Consider the following 27,569-nt stretch of genomic DNA (forward strand, 5'->3'; position numbering starts at 1 on the left):
TAGACGACACTATTGGGGATAACAGCTCTTTGACGATTGTGCACAATTGACTCAATAAACCAGACTTTTTGATTCAAGACAACTTCTCTGTGAATTTTATATTTTTTAAGGTTTTTACTGTTAGAAATTCCACAACAGGTTCTAACAACATGTCAAAATGAGACTTGCATTTTCCCAGAGCAGGAGTTATCCACTGTGTGCCAGGCCAGAGGGCTTCAGCCTAAAGTACAATGAGCTGAAAAATAGGACTTAGTCACACTACATTTCATATCTTTCACATGATGTCATCAACATTTCCTGGGGTGTGAAGCTAACTGCTTTGTCTGAAACTCTATTGCTCATGTTAGATTTTAATCTGGTCCTTTTTTTTTTTTTAACAATCTGACCCTAAAGAACTGGAATAGGTGGAACTGCAACATGTGAGCTATACACATACTTACATTTTCATATCATTTTCAGACTTATAGCAAAAAATCTAGAGACGACCATTTTGTACTTTTGGGCTAATTAAAGAAAAAAATATCAGCCTTCCAGCCCCATGGTCCCATGTGAAACTTTGGACTTGTCCATGTAAAACTCCACAGTCTCATCAATCCAGTGCAGACTGTAGAACACTAACATGAAGATCATAGGGATCATAGAGATAGTGCTCATTAAAATAGAGTAGAGAGATGCCTGTTCTGGCACTGAAGAACTGGAGAAGCCGCTTGATTGAGCTGTGAAACATCTTCAATCTAAAACTTCTTGTCCAGTTAACAGATTTGAATTTTTCTTTGCTCTGAATCATACCTGGATGACTGGGGGTTTATCAGACTTCATAAACCAAGTCCACAAATCTGCAATATGACACCAAATTCTACCATAGAATTGTGACCTGTCCTCTCAGTTTTAACCTATAGGGATTCTGAGGGATTCGGGACTGTTGTGGTGTCAAATGGGTTCAACTTATCCTTGGGTTTCAGAATGATGAAAAATTACAACTGTTGCCATAGTGATTAACAATTTAAAATGCAATATTATCTTTTGAATGGGAAAAAAAATCTCCAAATATTGCATGTAACAGGAAGCTGAAACATGTGTACAGTAATTCCTCCAGATACTCACCCTAGTTCATCGGGTAGTCCCTTTCTGAAGTGTAAGGCCATTAGTTTCCATCTTATCATTTATTGTCTATATTTACCTCAGTAATATATTGCACTTAAAAATGTGTAAATTACTAAAAAATAGCATGGACCTATGACACACAGCAGGTAAAGAATACTAAGGCTGCAGTAAAGGCTCCACTAAAGACATGTCCTGCCGATCAGTAAGTTTACTTATACTACTAAAAAAGGGGGCGTGGCAAAAGCTCTCCAAACTATTAAGTACTTCTATGTATTTAGCAGAACTGTACCCTCAAAGACTACAAGTGGACGGGATTTTGTGCAAAAACAACGGGTTGTACAGATAAGTACTGGGAAATTGAGTATTTATGTAAAAAGGCTCAACCTATTCTTGGATTTTGGAATGATGAAAAATTAGTACTATTAGGTTAGTATTAGTTGAAACACAGAATTTTACAAAGTATTTTAGTCGTGAAATAATAATTACTGTGTAAATTAGACCAGCTTTGGCCCTTGTTTACAGGTTGCTAGGTAACAGTTAAAGAATTATCTGTACTCATGTCTGTCCCATTTGCCATGTACAAACCAGGAAGTAAAAATATAAACCTCACCAAAATGTTCAAAATAAAGAAAACTAGATTACATTTTTTGCATTATCTTGAATATAATAGCTCCATGTTTTAGTGTATTGTGTGGTGTGACCTGTCATATGCACCAGGACATAGGAAGACACATAAAGCTGTCACTATTGATGGACCAGAATCCTACATCTACGTCTCAAGACAGAACAGAATAAGCTCCTTTTGGTCAATTTGGTCATTTCGCTACTATCCCTGGGTTTTAGAACTAGGGCTGCATCATTTTGGAAAATAATCTCATTGCAATTTTTCTGGCAATTGTGGGGATTAAAAAGTAGTATATGTCCAAGTGTATTCATTAGGTAGAAATGTAAAACCGTTAAAATATATATAAGTCCACTTCTTTATACAGTCTATGGTAAAACCGTATCCACAATGTACTGTTATTAATAAAGTGACATACAGAACAAATTCATCAAGGCAAATGATCAAAAATAAAACCAACTGGGAGATGCACATAAAGAATAATAGTGATAGTTATAATTATCAAAAAAAAGAAAAAAGAAAAAAATGACCATGTAAATTTACAGATAGCATTTATTTTGATAGACAAATTTCGGAGTCATCTTGAGAAATTTAAAAGCATTACTAAAAAAACAAACAAAACATTATTACAATAAATAAAGAAAAAAATTGTATATAACAATCCACTTTCCTAGTCAGCGTACATGGTCATCCAGGACCTTCAGTGCAAAACTGGCTGCCATAACAGATTTTAAAAAGAAAACATTCAACTTCATATTTTCATGTTTTTACATCAGGTAAAGAACAGTCACATTTCTATTAAGCGTATAGTACAATAAAGCAATAAATTAATGACAATAATATAATAACTGCATTTGCAAAAGTAAACAAAGAACTTTTAGCCTTAAAATGTTGAAAATAAAAAAAAATCTGCAGTTATAGAGCTACGATAGTAAACAAAATGGAACAGTGTCACATTATTAGGGCTGCAACTAACGATTATTTTGGTAATCAATTAATCTAGCATGAGTCTATCAATTAATTGATTAGTTGTTTAGAACACAAAAGGCCCCTGAACATGAGATTTTACAAAATTTTACCCAGATAAACCTGAAATGAAGCCGCTTGAGGGCATCCTGATATATGTTTACACAGACTGAAAATGACTTCCAGGTGGCACACATAACATATTTAGGTCACCATATTGCCTTTTATCATTTTGAAAATGCGATATTGCCAAAAGCAACATTAAAATTTGTGTTTTTAATCCTGCTTTTGTATATTTATGGGAAATGGCCATGTGAGAGCATAGACGTAGGTCTGTGGGCTGAGCATTGGACAGAATCTTACAGCTAATCATAAGGAGGGTTTGAATAGGGCCCGGAAGAGATCATTAGACTATGGTAGGTATGATGTGGTAGCTTCAAATAAATAAATTCTGCATAACACCCCTTTAAAAACAAGCTAAGAGGAGAGAAAATATACTCAAAATATATTTAGTATATGTTAAATACACTGAAAACGGGGGTTTAAGCAATGATTTTAAGCTGCATGAATGGAGGCTCATTATTCTATATGAGGAACACAACATAAACTAAATATAGTTTGAAAACTTGATTAAAGCTGCCATTCTTACTGCATCAATACCTGCAGTAAGTTAATCTCAAGATACATTACTATAAAAATGTTCTACACAAATTTGAATCAAGAGCACCATCGATCTACTGCAGTGCAATGTCAATACAGTACTGTGGCCTTATCAGTAGATTTTAATAATGGACTAAATTATATTAAATGCTACAAATTTGATCTTCAATAACAATCATTTTGGGATTTTTTAGACCTGCTTTAAGTTTAAGTTAAAGAGTAGATCACATCCAGTATTAGACATACACAAGAATATGTTAAGTATCACAACCTTGGCTCAAAATGGTTAAAAGGAAACATTTCAATGGCTGTGGTTACATGAGCACTCAAAATCTGATTGATACAGATTTTTTTGAGTTATAAGGTTATTTAAATGACATGTAAAAGCCAGATCACCTTTTGATTATTCACATCAGATTCTGTCATTGAGGAATCTTAAAATTCCAGAAATCAGACTACAATCCGATTTTGCGGTGCAGGTGAAGAGAAAAAGAAAACTATATATTCTTCAGTATTGTGTTATTAAATGTTTTTTCCTTAATTATTAGACTTATTGTTGTGATGGGTAAGACTAGTTATTTTTATTTCGGTCTGATACAAGTAATAAAAGAAAATGTATCGTAATATTGATCCAATATGAAACCAACAATTTTGTATGACTTAAAAATGAGAGACTATCTGTATTTGCACTCCATCCCTGCATTAACTGATCTAAGAATTAAATATTTGGAAGAAAAAATTAAATATGTAAGTTTTTTTAAATGAATACATCTCACCACTCATCTAATTAGCTTCCTAAGTTCAACATATTACCCAAAAGTGATCTTCACAAGAGTCTTAAAAAGAAATGAGATAGTATGCGTTCCTTCATCTTGGTCCAAATAAATAAAAGTCAATATACGGCTTTAGCAAAAAAAAGTCCTTGAAACTCCTTGAAAGTCCTTGAAATAGTAAGTAACAGTCCTTTTAGATGAAGAAATTGTGGCAGGGGTCCTGAGAAATAGAAATAGCCAAAAGACCAAAAACTTGAAAAATTTGCAGTTTTGAGTCTCAGGAGTTTGCTACATTGAAGAGTTTAAAATGGCAGCAGTTCTTATGGTCTTGGCTACCTGTGAACGTCTATCAGCTACAGTGGCAAAGCAGCAGTCCGGCCACTAGAGGGAGCAGATTGAGCATCAAGAGCCAGAGAGTGGTGACCAAACCTGCCGAACTCGAGCAAGGATCTGAAAGATATAAAGATACAAAAGATACAATTGATAAATATTGACCAACTTGGAAATGATATTTATTGTGATTTTGATTTTATTGTCTTTCTTACTCTGCAAAACACTTCGAATGACATTGTGTACAAATTGTGCTATACAAAATTGAACTAAAACTGACCAATGGGGTTGCTCCTGGAGGTGTTGGTGGGCGGGATCTGGTGGGGCAGAGGGCAGAGGTCACAGAAGTCGAGGCAGTCTGGGCAGAGGAGGACGCCGTTATAAACCCAATCATTGGCTTTGACGCTCACACTGAGAGGCTGCCCTTTTCTGAGGCAGAGGTACGAACGGCTGTGGACGTGAACCACCAGGCCCTGAGGAGAGCAAGACACCTGCAGCAGAAAGACGGATTAGTGAAGGGTTTGGATTTCTTTAAAAATAGACAAAAGGTAAGGTCCAATATGGATTTTTCTTTTTTTTACTGTAGCAGATAACCAATATGTGCTGTTAACTTATATTAAGGCCAAGAAATGTATGTATGTATGTACATTTTTAAGTGCGATATATTGCTGAAGTAAATATAGACAATAAACGATAATATTGAAAGTAATTTATGCCACGGACACAATAACCCAAGAGCAGCTTTATACCAAAAAACATGTCTAAATGTATGATATTGTTAAATCAGGAGCTGCAATAAATAAACAGCAGAATGAAAAACTTTAGTCGTGTAATGAGTCATAGAAGTTTTTAATTCAACCTTTAACGGCTTAAATCTTATCATGTAGCCAAAAAGTAACCAAAAATTTACACAAAATGTACACATAATAAATGACCACAAAAAAATATTGTTCCAGCCTTCAAATGCGGAACGATAAGTCGATATAGTAATTATCGTGACAAGCCTAATTGCTATAATTAAACAAATACAAACTTAATTCATCCAAGATTACTGAACATAAAACATCATAGTTGACAGCAGAGGCTTCCATACATGTAGTGAAATATAACCCCACCTTTTATGAAATTACGTTTAACTGCGAATGTGGGAGTTATGCAACAGAAAATGGCCCATAATGCCCTTCTTTATGGGAAGAGAACACAATATGAGTATTTCTCTTTATCTCAGAACATAGAATTTAAAAAATGAACATAACATAGAATAAAAAAAATGTTATAGAGCAGCATGCGTTATAGAGCGTTTATGAGTCTCTAATGACCATTCTAGACCAAAAGCAATTTTCACCAGTAAGTGTCATCTTAGTTTGGAGCGCAGCATCAGACATAGAACACTATTCACTCTCACTGGAGACTTGGCTGTGTATTAGGGAGGCCACAATTTTGGCTTTCTCTGACCCAGCCCACCCCGCATCACGATGTCTGGGTACTAAAGTCAGCCTAAAGCCTGTTGTACCTTGTAGCAGCCGGAGCCCCAGTCTGGGTAGCTCATCTTCCTGGTGCACTGCTCCATCACAAACGCAGACTTCTGGTACAGACACACAGACTCAGGGCCGTACTGCTCGGCTCCGTAGTTCCTCCACCAGTCTGCACAGGCAAACCAATGAGGTAATCAAAATTAAAAAGATGGAAAAGAGGAGTGAGACATTGGCAAAAAATTATATATTTTTTTTAATTGTCTGAATATAATAACAAGAATGTGTTTTTGTGTGCTCCATTTGATCACTGAAATATTTTGTTTTCTCTCTCTGAATTAATCTTTAATATATAAAATAAACACAAATATTGACTTAGTCCTCCTTCATTCACAACTCATGGTTCTATAAAAGTCCTATATTATGCAATGTGAACTTTAGGCCAAGTTCGAGCTTTACACCAAGGTGGAAGGGCTTTACCTCATCAAAAATCTGGACTTGTGTTTTGCTTCATTCATACATGTTTGAGTAACCTTTTGTTATTAAATCTGTCTCTGATGTCATGAACTGGTAGTTTTCAAGTTAACAGCAACCTTTTACATTTTGTTCAGCAGAGATTGGCAGTTTAAAAACACAGTGGAGAACTTCTTTACCACATGACATCACAAGGTGGAACAAATGTGTGATTGAAACAAAACAGAACTCCGGGTATGTTTGTGATGGGGAAACATTATAATATAGATAAGAAAATAGCGTAATACGGGCCCTTTAAGAACCTGTATTCTGTTGCCGCTATAATCTACTACCTAGACGTAAACTGCATTACACTTTTTAATTGCTTCTTCAAGAGCGGCACTAAATAGCTAATTTCACCAAATCATGAAATCACAGAGACCTGGTTGGTTTTCAGTGACGCGGCAGTATGAGTTCCTCTGGTATTCTCCGCTCAGGTGCCAGCTGAACTCTTGGCTGAAAGGACAGAAGTCTGCGATCTCCACGGCTCCTCCAAAATATGACAACTCCTCTGTGGCAACGTCCGGGATCTGATCAAAATACTGACCACACAATCAAAGTTAACAGTTTGCAATCACTCAAAGGAGACATTCAGCCTTGCACAATCGCCACATATAAATATGGATAAAGAGAATAGAATAAAGTATGAACAAAGACTTAATTCATAATGAAAAAGTAGCTTATTAAAATGATTCAGGTTTAATAACTATTTAACTACTTTAATAACTACTTAATAACTACATCATTTAAATTATTAAGCTTAATAAAGTATTTGTTAATAGTGAAGTCTTTGTTCAGCCTCTACTAAGGTGTAATTATTATAAAGTGGTACAATGGAAAGGACTTAGGATTAATATGGCAAATGTGTGAACCAAAAAACTTAAAGGACCTGTATTACACAAAATTGATTCTTGTTAGCCAAATTATAATGTTGTTACCTCCTCAAAAACATACCCTTAGTAGTGTTTTGCTTTATTCACGCATGTTTGAGTAATCATGGCTTATTAGTCTGTCTACATCTCCAAAGCTCAAAATGCTCTGTTCCACCCTGTGATGTCATGTAGTTGTAGTTTCCAAGTTAACAGCTACCCTTTAACTTTACTTCAGTAGAGATAGGCAATTCTAGGGCTAAAATCATCCAAATGATCTTATGAAGGTGTATAAAGTTTCAAAAAATACAGTGGAGCACTTCCTGTATTACCACATGACATCATAAAGTGGATCAGAGTATTTTCCTTTTGAGAGAAGAACTCAGTCTAAATATGTGTCTCAGTGTTAAACATGTGTGGTTGAATCAAAATATAACTTCAGGTATGTTTTTTAATGAGGAAACATTATAAAATTGATCAGAAATAGAGTAATATGGGCCCTTCAAAAGAACAAAAGTTGTGAATGTTAACAGGAGACAAAATTAAGGTTTTTGGAATCTAATACCTGGTACTCCTGTGGCAGTTCCTGGGGGTACTTCTGTAGGTTGCACACGGCCACGGCAAGTTGGTCCTGTCGACAAGTGAGCTGCAGAGGAGACGCCCGCACCGTGTCACAGAACGGAGTCACCGAATGTCTCCTACAACAAATAAGTAACATCAAAACAGTAGCAATACAGTACACACTTCCTGATTACAACACGATGTCAAACACCAGTGGAGAGCAGGTGTTTCGTATTACCATTATTGTAAGGAGATAATCCTGTTCCTAAATTTTTGTCAAAATCACCCATCACAACCTCCAACGAAGCATTCACAATCTATCTCTTGACTAGGATTGAACCATTTAGGAAAGCTTGATATTTGCACTTTTTTGGACAAATATATCCCCGGGAGCATTAACATTTGAAGGAAGACTGAGATCTGAACTTTAAACTAATGATAAGCCTTTCAGAACATGTTTGTAGAGGTTAGAAGGTTTTAAACAGGAAAATTTAGTTCTCTACAGAAGACATCATATTCTCATTATCTTTTATGGATTATCAGTCCTCCTCACCTCTCTCTCTGGTTGTCCATCCAGAACTTGCAACTCTTCATCACAAAGTCACAGCCCAGACCTCGTCCCCAGTCCAGCCTCTGGGCCAAGCTGTAGTTGGCTCTGTACCAGCCGCTGTCCTCCATGAGCGCGAGAGTGAGCCGCGAAAACACACGATTCTGAGTGTGTGAGCCGGTCATCGCCTCGTTCTGCACAGAAAGTACAACATTTAATTATTTTTTTTTACAATGTATATATTTAACTATTATCATCTACTGATATTTTGCAATAACATCACTGGGGAGGGAAAGCATGTATGTCTATGGAGGAATGTTCAGCAGTTACCATGGTGACATAATGCACACATTAGCAATATATTAATTTATATTTCTGACTCAATATTGGACATATAAATGTGCAGCTCTGTAGCCTTTGTATGTCTTTCATTTTTATCTGTGACTTGTGCTCTTGTGACGTCATTATTTGTGACATGAGTTTGCATGTTTGAAATAAATTAACTTTTTCACATTCATTCACAAACACAGCCTGAAATCAAAGATGGCTACCTCCAACAGCCTCTTCTCCCAGTGGTTCAGTTCAGTACCGGTTCCTCCCTGGTTCTCCAGCTCCATCCCCTCCAGAATGGGACAGTTGAAGTGTCTCCGCGCCTCCTCCTAGAATTACATCAAAACAAATGAAAAAACACTGTCTGTTTTACTCACAAACAATATGATTATGAGTAAAGCACAGACAAGTAAGCATTAAACAACACAGAGCTAGTTTTGCAGTTTTGAGGCACAATGTGGAATCTTAAAGTATTGCAGTTATCTTTGGATTCCTCTCTGAGTGTGGTATAAGTTCAGTAAGAGTAAGAGTAAGTATAAATCAGAAGGGCAGTGTCTCACCCTGACTCTGGGGGTGACGAGCACATGGACCTGGTGCTGCAGCATTCTTTCTCCTCTGGTGTTCCACAGTCGAGTCACTCTCCGGATCACGGCCTCACTCCACTGGTACAGGCCCAGACTACAAGAAACAAGGAAACAACGTGATCAAGTCCTTCCACATGTGTAGAAGAATTTATATACCAAATGTGGCATAAGGTGATTCAAATCATATACCCGTTTTTGAGTAGAGCTTATTCACTCAAATGTGCTTGTTGCATAATACACTAGCCAAAGTCTGTCCCCTATTGATGCAAAGATGGTATAGGGCCTCCCTAACAATATTTTACACTACATAAAAGACACTACATTTATTTCTTACTTAAAAGGCTTATGGCACTATATTTATTTTATTTATTTATTTTAATTAGGACAGTGCATATTAATCAACATGTCAACAAACAGCATCAATGTAAATATGCCGGAATTAGCACAATAGCTACTTTACATCCGTTGTCCTAAGGCAGGTCAGAAACAGAACATTTAGAGAAACACACAGATGAGACAAAAGTGCACATAGACATGACAACAAGTGAACCACAATAGACCATATTCTGAGTTTAAGATGCCCCCCCCCAAAAAAAACACACAAAAAAAAAATCTAGATGTGTGAGCATGTTTGACTATTTTTCAACCAATGTTTCAGAGTGTTCTTGAAGGTTGAAAAGGACCCACAGTTCCTGACATGGGCTGGTAATGTGTTCCATGACTGTGATCCTCTGATAGACGTCACCATTTGGCCAAATTTGGTCCTGCGTCTCTGTACGTCACAGTCTACTCTGGTCAATGCTCTGGTATTAACTCGGTCAGTCGTTTTTTTACTTATAAAATCCATTAATGGTGGAGGAGCAAGTCCATTTAAAACTTTAAAAATAAGGCAAGCATCCATAAATACCTGATAACTTTCAAGATCCAGAGTATTATATTTACTTAAGATATTACAATAGTGATACTGTAGAGGCTTTTTGTCCAGTGTTTCCAATGTTTTTTTGAAGAGGGACTTTAGGGGCTTCAGGATGGACTCTGATGTATGAGACCATGTGGTATAGCAGTAAGATATGTGACTGAATATCATGGCATGCATATACGCCTTTGCTGATATAGATACAGCACCCCCGATATCAACACTGTATCAATAAATTATTCACAATATATCGATATTTTGGTGCACCCTTTTAAATTAATGCATTTACATGTTTTTATCTTAATGTCAAGAGTGTAAGTCCCCAGTTTGAATAAAAACATACACTGCACCCTCTGTCTGCATTTTGTAAAGTTTTCATTTTACATTTACGTAGTTATTTACATGAATAATGCAGTACCATATACATTTGTCACATTTGTAAAGTTATTGTCTCTAACTGTATAACTTGGGGTTCTAACTCACGTCTCATTGAAGGGAGGCAGCCCACTAGCAAATCGAGGAGTCAGCGGTCTGCCCTCATCATCGTGGAAGAAAGCAAAAAGACCTGCGGAAAAACCCTGTACAAACAAAGAGAGATCAGGAGACTAACCCACAACTTCCATACTGAGAGGGGGAAACAGGAAAACCACTCTGCCACAATAACACAGGGAGGACATTCTCACTTTCCTCAAAGAGGTCAGGTGTTTAACCCACAATCTCTGTACAGAGAGGCAGGTGTACTGACCAGGGCGTGTATAATCTCATGTTTCACGGTGGACAACATTCCTTCAAACTCCTGTGGCTGAGACGAGATCATGGCTGGACACAGGTTAGCGTAGCCAGCTATGGGTCTGTGGACAGAAAATCAACACATTAGCAGTAGCATTAGCTAGATACAATTATGACCATGTGTCTATTGAATTATATGGTTATAGAGTTGTCAAATTAAAAACAATATCCAGGTACTAATAAATACTAAAACTAGACTTGAAAGTAGTAGATGTAGTTAGTGGCAGTACTGGTGAAAAAATGTCAATTGTGAACTAGTATAAGCTCATGCATTAACATTAAAGAAACTACTATTACTGTGTGTTAAAAAAACTATTCTATTGTTTTATTATCACTGTGGAATCAGTATTTAATATGAAATTGTTTCTTGAATTACTTGTGACATTTTAGTGTTAAGTCAACACAAGTATCAGGGTAAAAACAACAAATCAATTATTGAAATAAACAACACCAAGTACAGTAATATGGTCTTTGTGCTCTACACCAACACAGAGCAAGAGCAAACATTTATTGGAGGCGAAACATGGAAGAATCCAAATTTCAAGGCAGTTTTGCAGGATGCATTTCTCACCGGTCAAGTTGTGCCTCCAGTTGGCAGTAGGCGGCGTAGGCGACGATGTTCTCCTGGCCACAACGCTCGGTGGTGATGCCACTCACATACAGCACAAAGTCTGAGTCCTCCACCCCAGAACCATCAGCCGGTCCAGAGGGACCACAGGACTTACCCGACTCGCTGCACACCTTACACTGCTGCAAAGACAATACAGAAGACACACATTTAAGGGCCGGTATTCGAAATAACTTTCTGAAGTTCTGCAGCACCCAGGGACTCAGATTTTGAGATACTTTTTGGTCAGGACTACCTTAGCTGGAGGATTTTAGCTATTGTGCAAGTTTTGGGTCGATGGGGGAAACCGGATTGTCCAGAGGAAACTCACCCACAGACAGGGAGAAATGCAAACTTGACACAGAAAGGCCCAGCAGTTGAAACTAGAACCTTCTTGCTGGAAGGTGAGAATTTTAATAACTCAAGCACTGAGTCATCATCTCTAGTACTAGCAGCTTAATCCAGCCATGTCTGTTTCTTTCACTGACCTGTAGGTGGTGTTGTGGGACAACAACAGGTCCACATTTGGTGACCTCTGCACAGGCACCCTGACAGTATCGGTGAGGGTCATCTCTCTTCCTCAGATACTGGTTTGTGGCACATTGTCTGCAGATTATAGGGGGAGGGTTTAATTCAATATTTATTTTAGAAACAGCACTTTCATTTAACATATACATGTTCATTTTGTATAGTGTGTTGTTTTTCTACCTTTGATGGAGCAGACATTTTTTTACCTGCTGAGAAGCACTAGTCCCACTCTCTGTCTGACGCTGAAGGCCCTCTGTAAGTAGTCAATGGCCTGAGGAAACAGCTTATCCTAAAACAAGATATATAGAATTATATGACTTAAAACAAGAACAAAGTTTTAAATTCTGGACAAAGGTTGTAAAGATTTTATTCTGTTCGACCTGCCACGGCCACAATATTTTTCACTTGGAAGAGAAAAAAAAACTGTATTTCTATCCTTAAAAAATTGCCACAAAAACAGTTTACAGCCTCTGTTTCACTAGCTATACTTAATCTATATAAAAATCTCCGCACACTTTGCTATGATCTATTCAAAGTATGTTTAAAATATTTAGTTTATTTTTTAAAAGCAGAGATAAACGGTACTATAGCACTTTGATCTAATGGTACTTAAAATATTAGCTCTTTTAAACGCATGTTGTATAGTTAGGTCTGTTACTATATCGACGTTCAATATATGAAAGCTGGAACAACATATTTTGGGCCTAAATATTTATCATGAGTACTTTTTTTTGCAAAAGTGGGAAGATTCGGGGTATTTTTGTAACAATACGATAGGATTCAGACGGATCATGCCTGTCCCTGATTCATTAATGGGGTACTGGAATTGTCTTGCATTATTTAAATCTTAACTAATGGCATAAAGTAGTTTCAGTATTACCGTTTATTGCAAAAATTTCTCTGTAGCAATATATTGTGCTTCAAAATTTGTTATTGTGACAGGTCTAAGTATATGTCAAGATGTCCACTCACTTTAACCAGTCTCCTCTTGTCTGCAGAGAGCCTGGACATAAGAAAGACAGACTTAAACCAATTCGAATGAACTTACACTGAAAACAATATAGTTAATATAGTTAATATCTCACTGATCAACGCTGTAGTCGTAAATGATTTTTATTCTCAGTTGAAGATTGTCATCAGAACTTCTCTTTGTCAAACGCTCATGCTGTAGGTAGACATGGACCACCTGCAAAAACAATTCAGAAAGACCTAAATATTTTGGATCATTATGAAAAAATGCTAATGCTAATGTTTGATGTAACTGCAAAATTAAATATCAATTATTTATAGCGCAACATATTCAAATTGTAGAATTATTTTTAAAGCATATATTTGATATTATTGTATTAAAGAGGCAACGAATAGATCAATCAAGTGTCCAAATAGTATACATAACATTGTAACAGAACCATACTCATGTTCAGCAGTCTTTAATAGTTAAATTAAGGTTGTTGTCATCTGGATCCTGTTCTGTTAATAGAAATAAATAGCAATTTAGTCTAACAGTAGGCTCAATGCTACAAAGAAATTAGAAGATAATACTGCCAAAAATAACTAAATAACGAGACAAAATTAACATAGTTTATCAATGACAAAATATAAAAAGGTCGTGAATTTATAGGGGGGAATTTCAATCAACAATAATTAATGTTTTAATTGTTACTAAGCGTTGATAAATAAGGAGCAGAGTTAGCATGCTAGTTAGCTTAGCCTGCTAGGTGTCAAGGGCCAGGGGAGTATTAATATCTTATTATGTTCTTATTATAGACTACCGACTGCTGACAGCGACTTACTTCATCCGGAGCGGGCACTTTGTGATTGCATGTGCCGTGACAGCTCACAAAAAGAGCCAAGGAGGAAATAACGAGGGCAGAACCGAGGATCCAGGACACTGTCACCGGCTTCCCATCGCAGGTAAGCCGCGGATCCATCCTCCAATCCCGGCTAGATCACTCCCAGTCAGCAGCTCCCTCTCCGCCGGCCCGGTCCTCTCCGTACGCGGCCCATACATCGCTTTCGGGATGGGTCAAGACATCCCGCATCCCGCAATGACACTGGAGGTAAAAGGACCGGAGGGATGGGGTTAATGACAGCGGAGATGAGGCGAGCTGAGGCCGGAGGATTCCCGGTGTGGCGCTAGTGTCAGAGCCGAGCTCCTTAGATCCTCTCGAGAGAAGATCACTCACTCTCAACACTGACGGACACACACTACTCTTTTACTGTTTCTTTCATTTTACTCCCTTGTTTAAATGATTTTATTGAATATGTGTAATACAACTTTAAGAGGAACAGATTTAATTCATAAGTTAATGTTTTTATGTTTATTTTAGAGATTGTTAAAGCTCATGATGGTTAGAAAAAGTTACATATTTATTACTTTTTGCATATTTGTTCAATTATGCACTGTTCAACTTGTAATGTAGTAATCCCAAATAGGAAAAAAAAACAAAAAAACAAAACACGATTGGTCCATTGGTTCAATTGCATTTATTTTCACATACAAAACAGTACAAAATCATAAATACAACATTCTCCACAGGACAAAATATACACTATTCTCAGCAAGACAAATGAATAACAATCACAGTAGATAGTTATACCAGAATACCACAATATAATAAGAGACCAGCTCCTACAAAATAAAAGCATATTCATAAAACAAAGGCACTGTCTGTTTCTGCCAGCAGAAGTAGCACATATATGAGATGTAGCTGTTTAAGTTTTTATGTAAAAAAGCAGCAAACACTCAATAGTCAAAAAATATTTGGTAGTTTAGTTTATCATCCAACATCACATGCCGCTATATATTCTTGATTTGTTTAATTAAGGTGGGGGTAAGTATTTTTTTCACGTTACATATTTTGTGGTGTGGCTAGATGAAAATGGCAGGAAAATTGATTTTGTTGATTTAATTAGCTATAAATAAACAGATAAAACACTGGGTTTGGCTTTAGTTGATGATGCACCATACTTCTCCTCTTGTAAGGTCAAAAAAAATCTGTATGCAATCTGCAATGTGTTATCTGAATCGTTACATTTTGATTTCACTAGAGAAGCAAGTAGGCAGTAGTAGGGGTGAACCTGAATTTACATAGATAGGCATAATTTATTCATTTAAGGTGCTTCAAATTATGGTGTTTATTAAAGGTGCACAATTTGGGAAAAATATCTCATTTCTATCTGACAAGCATTCGATTTTTGATTTAAATTGTATAGGATTCTGTTATAAATTCACATTTTAAACGCATTTAGGGGAATTGACAAAAAATATTGAAATATTAACTGACGAACTAATACAAGAATCATATTTCAGAATATGTTTGTACAGATCTGAACAACAAGCTTAGCAGAGATTTTGTGGTTTGTCGAGGAAATTATGGGACTTGCATTCATTAAAATTGCGATTCCGTTTCAATTACGATTAATCTTGTAGCATTATTTAGCTTTATTACTGAAGTCCTTGTTTGGTCCTTAGCTTTTGAAATTTTTACACTATAGAAGTAACAAGACGGGGCAGCTCTGCACTATCCCCCTGTGTCTCTGTGTCCTGGAAGGAAGAAAGGCTGTCAGTTTGAACGTCTGAGTCCTTGTCCCGAGAGTTTTCCTGGTTTTGGCCCATGTCTGTGGTGAGTTCAGATCCCTCTCGGACCTGTTCTTGGTTTAAGTCCTGGTTTGAGTCCTGGTTTAGTCTGTCTGTTTCCTCCTCATTTTGTATTGCCGTGAATCTTTCGACCACACAGTGAGCAGTGAGACGCGCTTCAGGGTCGTGGTCCCAGCATTCAGTGATGGTGGAGCAGAACACACTCATGCCCTGAAAGAAAAACGTAATATGTGGGTTTTTTTGGGATATCACCATGGAAACAAGAACTGGTCACGATCATCTGCCTGGTTCCACAATAATAACTATATTGTAATCCTCACACATTACAATATAATCACCAAATGAACTGACTTATAGTGAAGTGTAACTATCCTACTCTTTTTCTAGAAATTATGAATAAAATCACAAATACCTTGAACCATGTCTGCACATCTAGGTGTATTTAATAAATGAAGACATGCCAAAATTACTCTAATTCATGCATTTTCAAGACATTTTGTACATTCAGCCCTCAAAATTCTCTGTTCCACCCGTTGATGTCATCAGGTGATGCTGTTTTTCTCCTTATGGTCTTCTTCGGTAGTTCTCTTTCCTGTTTTCCATATTTATTTTGAGATATATAGTTTAAAATACCAAGAATAAGTCATTCAAACGTAACCCAAAATCTGAATAATGCATCAAATAGTTAAGTCATTTATATTATGAATCCGTAGACTGAGTTCTAACCTGGTGCTGTGTCCAGGCTGTGGGGATCTCTGGTCTCCCTCTGTCTCTCAGAACCAGGTCTCTCATACTGTCCACACACGGCTGATCACAGACTTTGGACCCAAATGCAGGCTCATAGTTCTTTACCTCTGGAAAATAATATACAGAACTTTAATAAGAAATAAGAGATGAAAGATAATACTATTAACACTTTCATAATATTTCATATTAATCTCATCTCAAACGCAATAAAGTATAAAGAAAAAAAGTGTGCAAGCAATCAAAATAAATCAAGAGATTTTAGGTTACTGAAATTGTATTTAATATAAAAATCAATATTTTAAATGAGAAAAAATAAAACTGTCCATTTCCTAAAACATTTGTGGGGTTGCCCGATGCGAGCCAAAACCAGCACTCCTTCTAATAGTTGGCAATGCCCCTTTAACATATCTATTTACTGAACATAACTCAGAAAAAACAAACAAACACATAATGTCTTCTTCTGTGGCTTAACATATATATTTTGTAGAGTATATAGTATAGTATATAAAACAGGTTTGCATTTTCTGGAGCTAAAACTATAATAAATACTGTTAGGAATTAAGATATCAACAAATCCATAAAAAAATTCAAGCTTTGAAGGCTTTTGTGAGGACCTTTTCACATTCAAAAGATATAATATTTTGACTTGAATTGCATTTACATTACAACAGAGGACTGGCGCTATGCCAAATTCTTCAAATCAGGAAGAATTATGCCTTATGCCTTAAACCCATGGATATGCAAAAAATGTGTTAGTAGCATGAACTCCTTATTCAAATATAGTGGTACCTCCGATGGCCTGACAGCGCGAGCCCATCTCCCACAGCACCAGAGCCATGGAGTAAACATCTATCTGTTTAAACGCCTCCAGGTCCTCCAGGTTCACCCGGGACTCCAGAACCTCAGGGGCCATGTACCGCGCTGTGCCCACCTGAACACACACAGAAGTAATAATTATCAATAATCATCAGAATCAGTCAAACAGAAGTCAACGCCATGGTTGAGGCTGAAGTATCTCACAAATATGAATAAGCTGTCAAATTAACCCCAATGAGCGAATAAATATTACCTTAATTAAGTTTTAAATTAATTATTTAAGAAACTTTTTGCCATTTTATTTATCATTTTATAGTAGAGCTGCAAAGTATATATAAAAAATGCAATCAGAGTTGGTGCAATTATCGTTATCCAGTATTTACACAATAGAATGTCCTCTACAAAGAAAATAATCTTGTTGTACCTGTTGAGACCTCTACAAATATGAAATTTATGGCACTAGTTTATCAGTTCATATTTTTGTCTTCTCTCAGATATAAATGTTCCACAAGTTGCTTATCTAATCGCAGTTCAATATGTTTTTGTTAGATTGATAGCTATATGGCCTACCCTACTCCTGTTGTGCGGGTTTACCTGTCCGCTGTTGGCATAATCGTCCACAGTGAGGGACATGTCCAGTCTCAAAGCCAAACCAAAGTCACACAGAGCACAGTCCTGTCTGCTCTTCACCACAATGTTACTGCTCTTCAGGTCTCGATGGGCGATAGGCACCTGGAAAACGCAAGCAAAACAACTAAAGGTACAATATAACACATAATTCTGACTTTTATAACTACAACTATTTGTGCACTTAAGCATTGGTATAGTTTGTATTGACATGATATCACACAGCATTTTAAAGAGACATTTTTCAGACCAAAGTTTAGTTTGTTTTCATACCTGACAGTTTCGACTGCTCACTAGCAGTCATCCTCAAAGTGGTCAACTGATGTTGCTGTGACATGTCCAGTCCATTTAAGCAGGTTTTGGTGATGTTTTTCTACTGATGGAGGCAGGATGACAGCGCCATCTGCAGCCCGACTTCTTTAGGACAGTATCCCAGGTGTGAGAAAGTAAAAAGGCCCCTTTGTCCCAATGTATAGTCTCCTTTGATCTCCGATGGGTTGCCTTCTTAATCCAGCGATGATGTTTGTTGTCCTCTGTCCCTATAACATTTGCCGCGTCCCATTCCATAATGTGGCTCTCTCTTTTACGGTGGTCAGAAATGGACTTGTGAGGGCCTTTTTACTCTCACACACCTGTGATACTGTCCTGAAAAAGCCAGACTGCAGATGGCACTGTCCCTCTGCCTCCACTGGTAGGAAAACAGAGCCCAAACCTGTTTAAATCTGCTGATGCCACAGCGACATCATGTGACCACTCTGAGGAAGACTGCTAGTGAGCAGTTGAAACTGTCAGAGGAAGAGAGTTTGAACTTTATTATTTCAATATCTAAACTAGAAATCTGTCTGTTTACCTTGGGGACTCCTGTTGACGTGGCATCACTATGAAGATGCGCTAACCCTTTCGCAACGCTGCCAGACATCGATATCAGCTCCTCCCAGCTTAGAGTATTCTCTGTTAGAAACTCCTGGAGATTTCCAAGGCTGTGGTAGGCCAAAACCAGCCAGTACTTCCTGTGGGTGTGTCCTGGCCCACCCCTTTCCTCTGCAGCCAAAAAAGTCACTATATTTTCATGCTGGACTTTTGGATCTGAGAAAATCGAACATTCATTTCTCCATGATGCGTACTCCATGGCGGGAAAAACTTTGACTGCTACCGTTTCGTAAGAATTCATTTTGTCACTTTGAACCAAACGACCTCTCCAGACTTCTGCAAACCTGCCTTTTCCAACTAAACTTTCAAGTTTAATCGGTAGAGGTGTTGTCAGTTTTCCTTGCCATTGTATTGAATCTCTGATACCATTGTGAATAGCTGGTACTTTTGCATTGGAGTGTTCAATTTGTTGTAAAGAACTGGTGATGCTTTGTCCACATTCTACTTGGCGTTCACAGTTGGGGTCCAGGGCTTGGTACAACTCGTGGGAAGGTTTGCCAGGCCACTCGGGGCGTGCTGGAGGGCCGGGCTTACCAAAGCGTCGGGTGCGATAGATGTAAAAGGCAACAGAAGCGACTAAAGCCACCAAAACAAGAGGCACCAGACTGACCAGGACCACCGGGATCACCTCCTTACTCTGCAGCTTGGAGAAACCTGGAGAGGTGACACAGAAAACCTAAATTAGGAAAACACTGCCAATTTTAAAAGCAGCTACTTGTGGGGAAAAAAAATAGACAAATGAAGAAACATAAGGAAGGCTACATACAGGAAGACTGCATACAAGGAAGCAACTTTATGACTGTGGCTCCCAAGCGGAAATGTTCCATCGCATGTTTTTATTATTGAAAATTGTTATGTGGCATTTTGAATCCTACATTTATGACAGAGTCTGAATTTCCTGAACAATACAAGCAAGTACAGAGCAGTGGGGGGAGACAGGGGTTAAGTGAAAATGAGATATTTTGAGCACTCAAGGCTCAAGTGCAGAACAATACAGGATTACTCAAATATGCATAATCAATCAAAATACAACTCTAAGTAGGCTGATAGTGAGGGGAACACCATTTTAACTTGGTTAATCACTCATAAAATAGCTCAAGTTAAATCTGTCAAGTGGACAAAAAGTTCTAGGAGTTTCGCTCAGATTGCTGGTTTAAACAGCTATTGTTTACACTTTCCGTATGTAGGCTAGGTCTATTGAGTTACACTAAGTGTGAACTGAGCCTGTGACCTACTTCGCATAACCATTAAACCTAAATGAGGCTACTGGCTAGCTCTATTGTTTTCTTTGTTTCCTTTGTTTGCTTTGGGTCTGAGGATGGAGTTATAAATAGGAGATAAATTATGTCTAAGGCCCCCATTCCTGTTCAAGGAAGGATTGTCTTTCCTAACAAAAATTGCTTCTTTAACTCCCCTCTCCAGTGGTTAGTGCCAGTTGAAATGGAGATGTACGGCGATAGATATAAGGCAGTGTCCACCACCAATCTGACCAGGACTGAAGAAGCAGCTTGGGTGAGCAGCGAAACATCTTCAGTCCTACAACTTTTTGTCCGATTGACAGGTTTAACTCCGGGTTTTATTATGGATCAGACCTGGATGACTGGGGGATTAGACAAACATAAAATAGCTCATAAAACAGTCCTCCCAAACATTTTTAACTAAATGTAATACTATGCTGTAATAATAAACCAAACCAAAATGTAATACTATTTTCTATTCCAATTCTAAACTTTGACCCATGATGTCGTTCTACAGTATTTAAATATAGTGTGGCGTTTAATACCGTTGGCCCCTTTGTCAAAGATGAGCCTGTCGTTGCATTCGTGCTCTCCTTTGCAGCCACACACCATCCTAGCGCCCTCTGCTGTTGGCTGGGGAACCATGTGGCACTCTCTGGAGCTGACATTCAGGAGCACCGCAGGCTCCACACCCTCTAGAGGCACAGCGGGGTGGTGACACATGGTCTGCACTGTCATGGTGTCGTTGGATTTCCTCCTAAACAGAACAAAAAATCTGCTGTCAAGGTCGCTATCCATTGAATCATGCTATGACAATCTCATCAAAAAAGCATTTTGTCACAGGATTAGATCACGATTCAAATTTTTTCACCATATTCTCCAGAATTAAAACTTGCTCGCTCACACTTCACCCAAAAAATGAGCTTGGAAAACATCACATCAGCAAAAGTACCCAGAAATTTGAACTTGTATTTTGTTCAAACAGTAAATAACGTAAGGCGATGTATCCATGGGTTTCAGAGCGATGAAAAATTACCACAATTCAGAACAAAATCTTTTGAATGGTGAAATGTCCTCAAAATGGCTCCCATAAACGGAAAGCTGGAACCCTTGAATATAGTTTGAATTTTAATTTTGGAAAAGCACGGGTCCCTAAGGCCTTGCTTCAAATATGATATAATATTCTTGGGCACTCTGATATCCTTAAAACTGCTAAACTTATACACCATAACAGCCTTTTTTATAGACTTATAAAACAGAAAGAAATATTCACAATGGGTAAATTAAAGCGTAGTTGTGGTGTGGTGCTAGTGGGCGCTTTGCAAATCTGTTGAACTTTGGCCTAAATAAAAGCAAACTTGGGCTGCGAGTTGCCCTGGTTCTGCTCTGGTTCAGCTGTCTCTTATCACCGAGGACTGGGAGGGTCTGATCCACAGGAAATGAGATGGGGACTCCCAGAATCCACCCACCAATGCAACACAAGCAGGCAGTAAGCAAGACTCTGCAAGAAAGAGCTACTACACCAATATAATGGAAAACATGTGTGTATTTGTGCAAACGAAGCAAGTTTGGAGAAATCACTACAGGGTGATTTAGTCATCCTTAAAAACAAACTAACTCGCAAACACAACACTTGATTTTTACGGTCTTAAAAAACATGAAAAACAGACAAACTATAGTTGGCTTTAAACGGTTTGCAGTGGTCTACAGTTATTCCGAGCATCCTAATTATTCACCAAAATGAGCACTTTTCACAACTCTCAGATATCAGAGTTTGGCTGTCACAGTAAAGTTTACAGCGACTAGCAGGCTAATACACACTTTCTGATTATAGGACAATACATTTTGTAACTAGATGCAGACAGCACACAATGGACTTATTTTGACCTGTACTGGGGTAAGACAAATCTTTCTCAAATGCATGGAAAAAAAAACATTTAAATGCTCATTCACACATGTCCTTTTTGGTCCTAAGTTTAGCCCACATTGGAGGCCTGTACATTTTGTGGTTCTAGTCCTGGTTTAGTCCTGGTCTAGTCCAGATTTAGTTCTGCTTTAGTCTAATTTTTAGTCCCAATTTTGATGTGGTGATTGTGTGAATTCACCCTAAAACAAAACCAAGTCAAAGTCTATATCAGGACTGAACTAGGATCAAACCAGGTTCAAATTAGGTCACAGCCTTAAAGTTGGATCATTTATCTTCATTATCAATCAAGGATAAAAAAAAAAAGACTAAAATCATACAAAATGTCAACAGATGTGATGAACCATTCAAGGTTTTAAAACCACTTCTTTTGAGATTTATTATTTAACTCTTCAAATTACTACGTTATTGCTTTGCCTTTTCCACAATTGTGCATTAAACATATTTATTTCAATGAAGACAAGCAGGTGATGCAAATAAAATAACCCCACTCAACAATGTTTTCATGTTTTTTTGTTTCTTTTTTTGTTCATCTGTAATTGATTAAATTCAAGCTCCATAAGAGTAATGCCATACTGTCTAATGTCATGTTCTAGTCCCTCTTCTGCCCTGTTTCAGTTTCAGTTGAGTTCTGGGTTAGACCTGAAGCTTGCGGTCCTAAACTAAAGCAACATCAGCACTTTTTTTCATTTGGATATTCAGGGTTTGTTTGAAGTTCAAGTTGCGGTTGTTGTCCCTAAAATGGGCCCCTTCTTAGTTTCAACTCTGGAAAACTCGAGAGAAAACACAACTCAAGGGAGGAAACTTTAAGATACAGAGAGAAGGAGAGGGGGGAGAGAGAGAGGAGGAGGAGAGAGGGAGAAAGAGGAGGGGAGCGATATAAGGGACGGAGGAGAGAGAGTTTTATCAAAACAAGAACAAAGACAAATATAATGTAACCTGATGCATGATACAGAATGTGGTACACAAGAAAAGGACGGGGCCAGATCTTAAACAGTGCTAAATAAGAACTAAGCCAAGAACAGCAAGTTTTAATCTTTCTTTCCTTTATTTTCTTTGAAGACTATGTAACTCAAAACTCCAAAACAGAGATGAGACTATCCCAGGACACTGTCCTTGAAGGCCGTGACCAGGACTAATCCAGGAATAAACAAAAAAAAAAAAAAACAGTACTAAACTTGGATTTTATTGTCCCCATAGAGAAACAGGTCCTCTGCATTTGATCAATTCTTCATTAGGTCAAGAGCAAGACCCATCTCTGGATCTTGAGCCAGGCTCGGTCAGAAGGATTTGACCTATTGCATGTTTTGAGTTAATGGAGGAAACTGGAATGCCAGAAGGAAACCCACACAGACACTGGAAGAAACATGCAAACACAGCACTTTCTTCCTGGAACCTTCTTGCTGTGAGGCGAGAGTGCTACCCACCTAGCCACCGTGTTGTCAGGAAGAAACTAGAACAAAACCAGGTCTAAACAGGAACTAAACTAGAACTAAACCAGGTCTAAACTCACCATATTGCGAAGCAGATCTCCTCAGTGCTGGAACAGAAGGAGGAGAGGTTGCAGTTGCTCACACAAACACTGTCTCTGCAGATTGGACTAGACACTTCACACCAGCGACAGACGTTAAAGCTCAGGTGAGTAAAGCCCTCCACCGCGAACAGGCCTGACAAAAATAAAAGATCTATTACACAATAATAACACACCATAATGCATTGGTATTTAAGAATATGGAGAAGTCAACAACCAAGCCTCTGTCGGGAAAAGTGTGCTTTAGAATTGAGTTTGAAGCAGTTTTGAAGGATGAGTTTTTGTTTGCTGAAAAAAGTCTGTATTGTTTATGCTCAGGAAATAAATACTGAACGTCAGGTTTTTTTTTTTTAATATGACAAATATTAAAAATGTGATCAATCAGAATTACAGAAACATGAATTGTTTTATCATATTGTCCTGGTCTGTAACTGTTTGGTATATAATCAAACGCTTTTAACTCACCAACACTACAATGCCTTCTATATCTTCATCAAAGACTCAAAAATAAAGGATGAAATTTAGGTCTAAACATGGTCAAAATTAGGCTTAAAGTAGGAGTAAACCTAAATTAAATTCAATCAAATTTGTTGTCATATTAATTCCTCAAAGACTAGAACTGGTCTAGTCTTGGTTAAGCACTGGTTTAGTCTCGTTTTGTCCTTGTCTGAGATCCTGATTACACACTTCTTCAATACTTTGGGAGATTCAGTGCACCGATAAATCTCCCTCTTTTCAGATAAGTGTGATTGACAGGTGGATTAGCCAGTCAAGGACACACGTCAGTATAAAAATGTGGCTGCTTATGAGGAAAAAAGAAAGGGAAAAAATATCACAGAAAATAAAAAAAATATCACAGATTTCTGCAGAATTAAAAAGCAAAGCCTAAAACTGTGTTAATCTGAGGTGAGATAAATTTAGTCTGTAAATAATCAATGACCAATGAGCTCCTTCGTTTCACATGTCACTGAAAAAAGTAAATGGATAAATCTGATTGAACGATCCTGTTTGGCTCTGGCTCGAAACGTAATGGAGTGGCTGGGAACCAGACTGATAAAAAATACAGAGAGAGTTTTGTTCTATAGTCCTGGTAAATCTTTGATGATCCCCAGTTTTTCTTGGCTACTACATCTCGGTTTAGTCCATTTCTTCTCTGACATGTTTGCCCCATTTATCAACAGAGACACGACTTTCCAACCATTTGTGTACATTTGAGAGTGGGTCGAATGCAGCTGAAACGCATGTGAGTTGTTTGCCTCCAGAAATAAATTAAAGCCAGAACTGCACTACAAAATATGAGCCAAGTTTGCAGCCAAAACCACGCCCTCAAAGAATTATGGGAAATCTAGGAGACGCAGCCCATACCGCACAGTAAAAAGCTGCCTGAATCGACTCACTGTATACTCACTGTTTACAAGTGGAACTAGTTTAGGGTAGTAGTGCTCTCACATAGTTAATTTTCTGACTATATTTACATACAGAAAATACAAAATTACCAAAATTAATGCTTAATAGTAATATAATATGTACAGTTAATCACTATCACAAATGAAATGATCACTTTAAAAATCACTTACTTGATCAAATCCAAAAGAAAGTCATTAAGGGAGAAATAGAAATGGAAAAAAAAAATATGGGAATAAGAAGAAAATCTGTGTTTCTATAAAAGGTTAAGATAAATCATATAAATAAAAATGGGTTCATAAAAAAAGAAAATAGCTTGGTTTAAACTGTTGGCCTGTAGTGAACTGTGAACATGTTAAAGCCTATTAAATGGCCATTATCTCCAGTTTAACAAAGGGGAGTGTGTGAGCTGTGGATCTGAGGACACTGGAGAACACAGAGGCTGGCACTCACAAAATGTGTTAGAGTTTTTATGTGCGCCAGTGGACACAAGGCTGCATAACAGAATGACTTCAATGACTTGAATTCAGAATGTCTTGTTATAATTAAGCAGTTTTTCTTAGTTGTTGAGCTGGTTACAAAGACAATTGTCCACTTCTGACATTTCATTTGGATTGAAACACAAAAGAATGATTTTAAATAAACAAAATCTTGACCAACTAAATAAATCATAACTGGTCTACTCAACAATATTGTTTTTGCAGAAGAAACCAGCGTGTCTGTGTTAGCATGAATGTGTCGGTAGTGGCAAGTTGGCCACTACCGACACTACCGAGAGCGAATTGGCAGCCAGGTTTTGCCACATTGTCGCAGGGCAGCTGTGGCTATAGATGCCACCAAATGCTATTTAGTGCCCTGAACATAAACAGATCTAACGAGAACTGCATAGGAATATAATCTATAATCTTTACATAGTTTGGGCTTTTTAAACTGGACATCTCAGCCGTGTTGGTATCACGCTAAAAGTTGCTTGAATGCAAACTAAAGATTTGAGCAGTCTTCTGAGTTTGCCCTGGGACCTCAAAGATATCCTGAGAACAGACACTGTCAAGGAATTTTAACCTAATCTAGGAATAGGGATAGTTTAATCCTAGCCTAGTGTTTACCTGGGTTAGATCCAGCACATAGTCTATTTAGATTTTTTGAGAAATAGATTTGACGCAAAGCATAAACTGAAAATTTGGAGCATGCAATTTCACAGGATCCCCAAAAATGATTAAAATGTCTTTGTAAATATCTTATAATTGGGGTAGTTTAATCCCAGTTTAGTCTGAGTTCATTCCTGAGGTTAAATTTAGTCCGGATTTTTGAATTAGAAACAAAAGTGTAAAAAAAAACCAAAGCACATATGTCTCAATAATCCATTAAAAGAAATAGCAGATGTACAGTATGATAAGCCTCGTTTACTACTGACAGCGCAACACACACATGGATTTTAGAGCATGTACACCCATGACATTTGCCAACCATTTAAAAGTCTTCGTTTTAGCCATAGTTTTGACCTGTAAAAAAACTAAAAAGATAAAACTCTATAACTTACATAGACTTAGAAAAAACAGGATTCCAACCCGGGACGTCTTGCACCGAACCATGGTATAAGTCTGTTCGAGTGCAGTGTCCCAGAGCCAGAGGAGCAGGGCAGGAGCGGGGGGAAGGGCCCAGATGTTTTCAGTCCAGATGTGGATAAGGCCCGCCCACATCTCTGCTGCTGCCTTTGTGTCAAAACCCAGCAAAACATCAGTACAAGACACTGACGGCTTTCAAATACACATCAGAGCTGGGCTGGATGCTTAGTTTAGTCCTAAAAGGTTGATTTAGTCCAGGGTTACATACTAATACTAATATCACCTCACTGTAGGCAGTTACTGTAGGATTTAGACTCCGGAGAAAGAAATTTTGTTTATGTGCAAGGAATAAGTACATAATTTACATTAAGACTTTTAAATGTGTTTGTATTAAGACAAAATTAAATCGAATATTAAAAAGTGGGATCAATCAATATGAAGAAACAGGTTTTGATACATTTAACACCACCAACCCATTAGGATATTTTAGATCCACTCGCTGTTTTAGTCCTAAGTTAGACTGAATAACAATTTTAATTCAGACTGAGATCTGAATAAGACCAAGTTTGACCAGCACTTACAAGTGACTAATATTCAAGAGGTTGTAGATCTAGCCTACATTCGCTTCAAGTAGGCTCTGCGTAGGCCTATTAAGTTTTTCCAATTGTTTTTTATGATCTATCAAAACACAGACGTTTAAATCTTAATTTCGTACTAATACAAAACTAGTTTGATTGTTATCCCAGTTGAAATGAAGTGCTGCCGTCTAGTGACTATTGAAGGTGTTACATCTGGATGAGACATATTCATGCTCTGCAAACTTCTGTCTTCAAACCAACTTCTCAAGAAAATGATGATTCTTTGTTGTACGGTCGTGGGTGATATTGGCAAGAATAAACCTTTTTTATCATGTTTTATTCAGACGATATTTTGGAAACTGAACTAAAATGTGCCTATTACTGTCTTGATTGAGGTTGATGTATCCTAGACAAAAATGTGACTAGACTGCAAATGA

At 37.6% G+C, this 27,569-nt stretch overlaps 2 protein-coding genes across 2 annotated transcripts; both read right to left on the reverse strand.

Moving 5' to 3' along the window:
- Positions 1 to 2,261: 2,261 nt before the first annotated feature.
- On the reverse strand, positions 2,262 to 14,338 carry lmln (leishmanolysin-like (metallopeptidase M8 family)). The gene is made up of 16 exons (XM_033987540.2): positions 13,965 to 14,338; positions 13,257 to 13,357; positions 13,144 to 13,174; positions 12,378 to 12,460; positions 12,132 to 12,249; positions 11,608 to 11,786; positions 10,993 to 11,098; positions 10,731 to 10,825; positions 9,308 to 9,425; positions 8,969 to 9,076; positions 8,424 to 8,611; positions 7,875 to 8,007; positions 6,823 to 6,982; positions 5,969 to 6,099; positions 4,736 to 4,946; positions 2,262 to 4,575 (listed from the first exon to the last, which is right to left on the reverse strand). The coding sequence occupies exons 1-16, from the start codon at positions 14,100 to 14,102 to the stop codon at positions 4,475 to 4,477; spliced, it is 2,001 nt and encodes a 666-aa protein (XP_033843431.1). The 5' UTR covers positions 14,103 to 14,338; the 3' UTR covers positions 2,262 to 4,474.
- Positions 14,339 to 14,835: 497 nt separating this feature from the next.
- tgfbr2l (transforming growth factor beta receptor-like) lies at positions 14,836 to 26,595 on the reverse strand. Its single transcript, XM_033986476.2, has 8 exons — positions 26,530 to 26,595; positions 23,568 to 23,721; positions 20,676 to 20,887; positions 18,813 to 19,546; positions 17,930 to 18,067; positions 17,309 to 17,450; positions 16,499 to 16,626; positions 14,836 to 15,982 (listed from the first exon to the last, which is right to left on the reverse strand). The coding sequence occupies exons 1-8, from the start codon at positions 26,579 to 26,581 to the stop codon at positions 15,659 to 15,661; spliced, it is 1,884 nt and encodes a 627-aa protein (XP_033842367.2). The 5' UTR covers positions 26,582 to 26,595; the 3' UTR covers positions 14,836 to 15,658.
- Positions 26,596 to 27,569: the final 974 nt, after the last annotated feature.

Source organism: Periophthalmus magnuspinnatus, chromosome 21, assembly GCF_009829125.3.
Source record: "Periophthalmus magnuspinnatus isolate fPerMag1 chromosome 21, fPerMag1.2.pri, whole genome shotgun sequence".
NCBI classification, from domain to species: Eukaryota; Metazoa; Chordata; class Actinopteri; order Gobiiformes; family Gobiidae; genus Periophthalmus; species Periophthalmus magnuspinnatus.

What these genes read in the sequence shown, in the direction of transcription:
- lmln (XM_033987540.2), bottom strand. Translation starts at nt 14,102, where the DNA reads ATGGATCCGCGGCTTACCTGCGATGGGAAGCCGGTGACAGTGTCCTGG. An exon ending in CTGGAGGCACAACTTGACCG is followed by an intron (nt 11,099 to 11,607) that starts GTGAGAAATGCA and finishes TTCTGTCCACAG; the next exon opens with ACCCATAGCTGGCTACGCTA. An exon ending in CTGCCTCCCTTCAATGAGAC is followed by an intron (nt 9,426 to 10,730) that starts GTGAGTTAGAAC and finishes TGTTTCTTGTAG; the next exon opens with TCTGGGCCTGTACCAGTGGA.
- tgfbr2l (XM_033986476.2), bottom strand. Translation starts at nt 26,581, where the DNA reads ATGGTTCGGTGCAAGACGTCCCGGGTTGGAATCCTGTTTTTTCTAAGT. An exon ending in CCTGTTTTTTCTAAGTCTAT is followed by an intron (nt 23,722 to 26,529) that starts GTAAGTTATAGA and finishes TATTTTTGTCAG; the next exon opens with GCCTGTTCGCGGTGGAGGGC. An exon ending in CTTTGACAAAGGGGCCAACG is followed by an intron (nt 19,547 to 20,675) that starts GTATTAAACGCC and finishes TCACCTCTCCAG; the next exon opens with GTTTCTCCAAGCTGCAGAGT.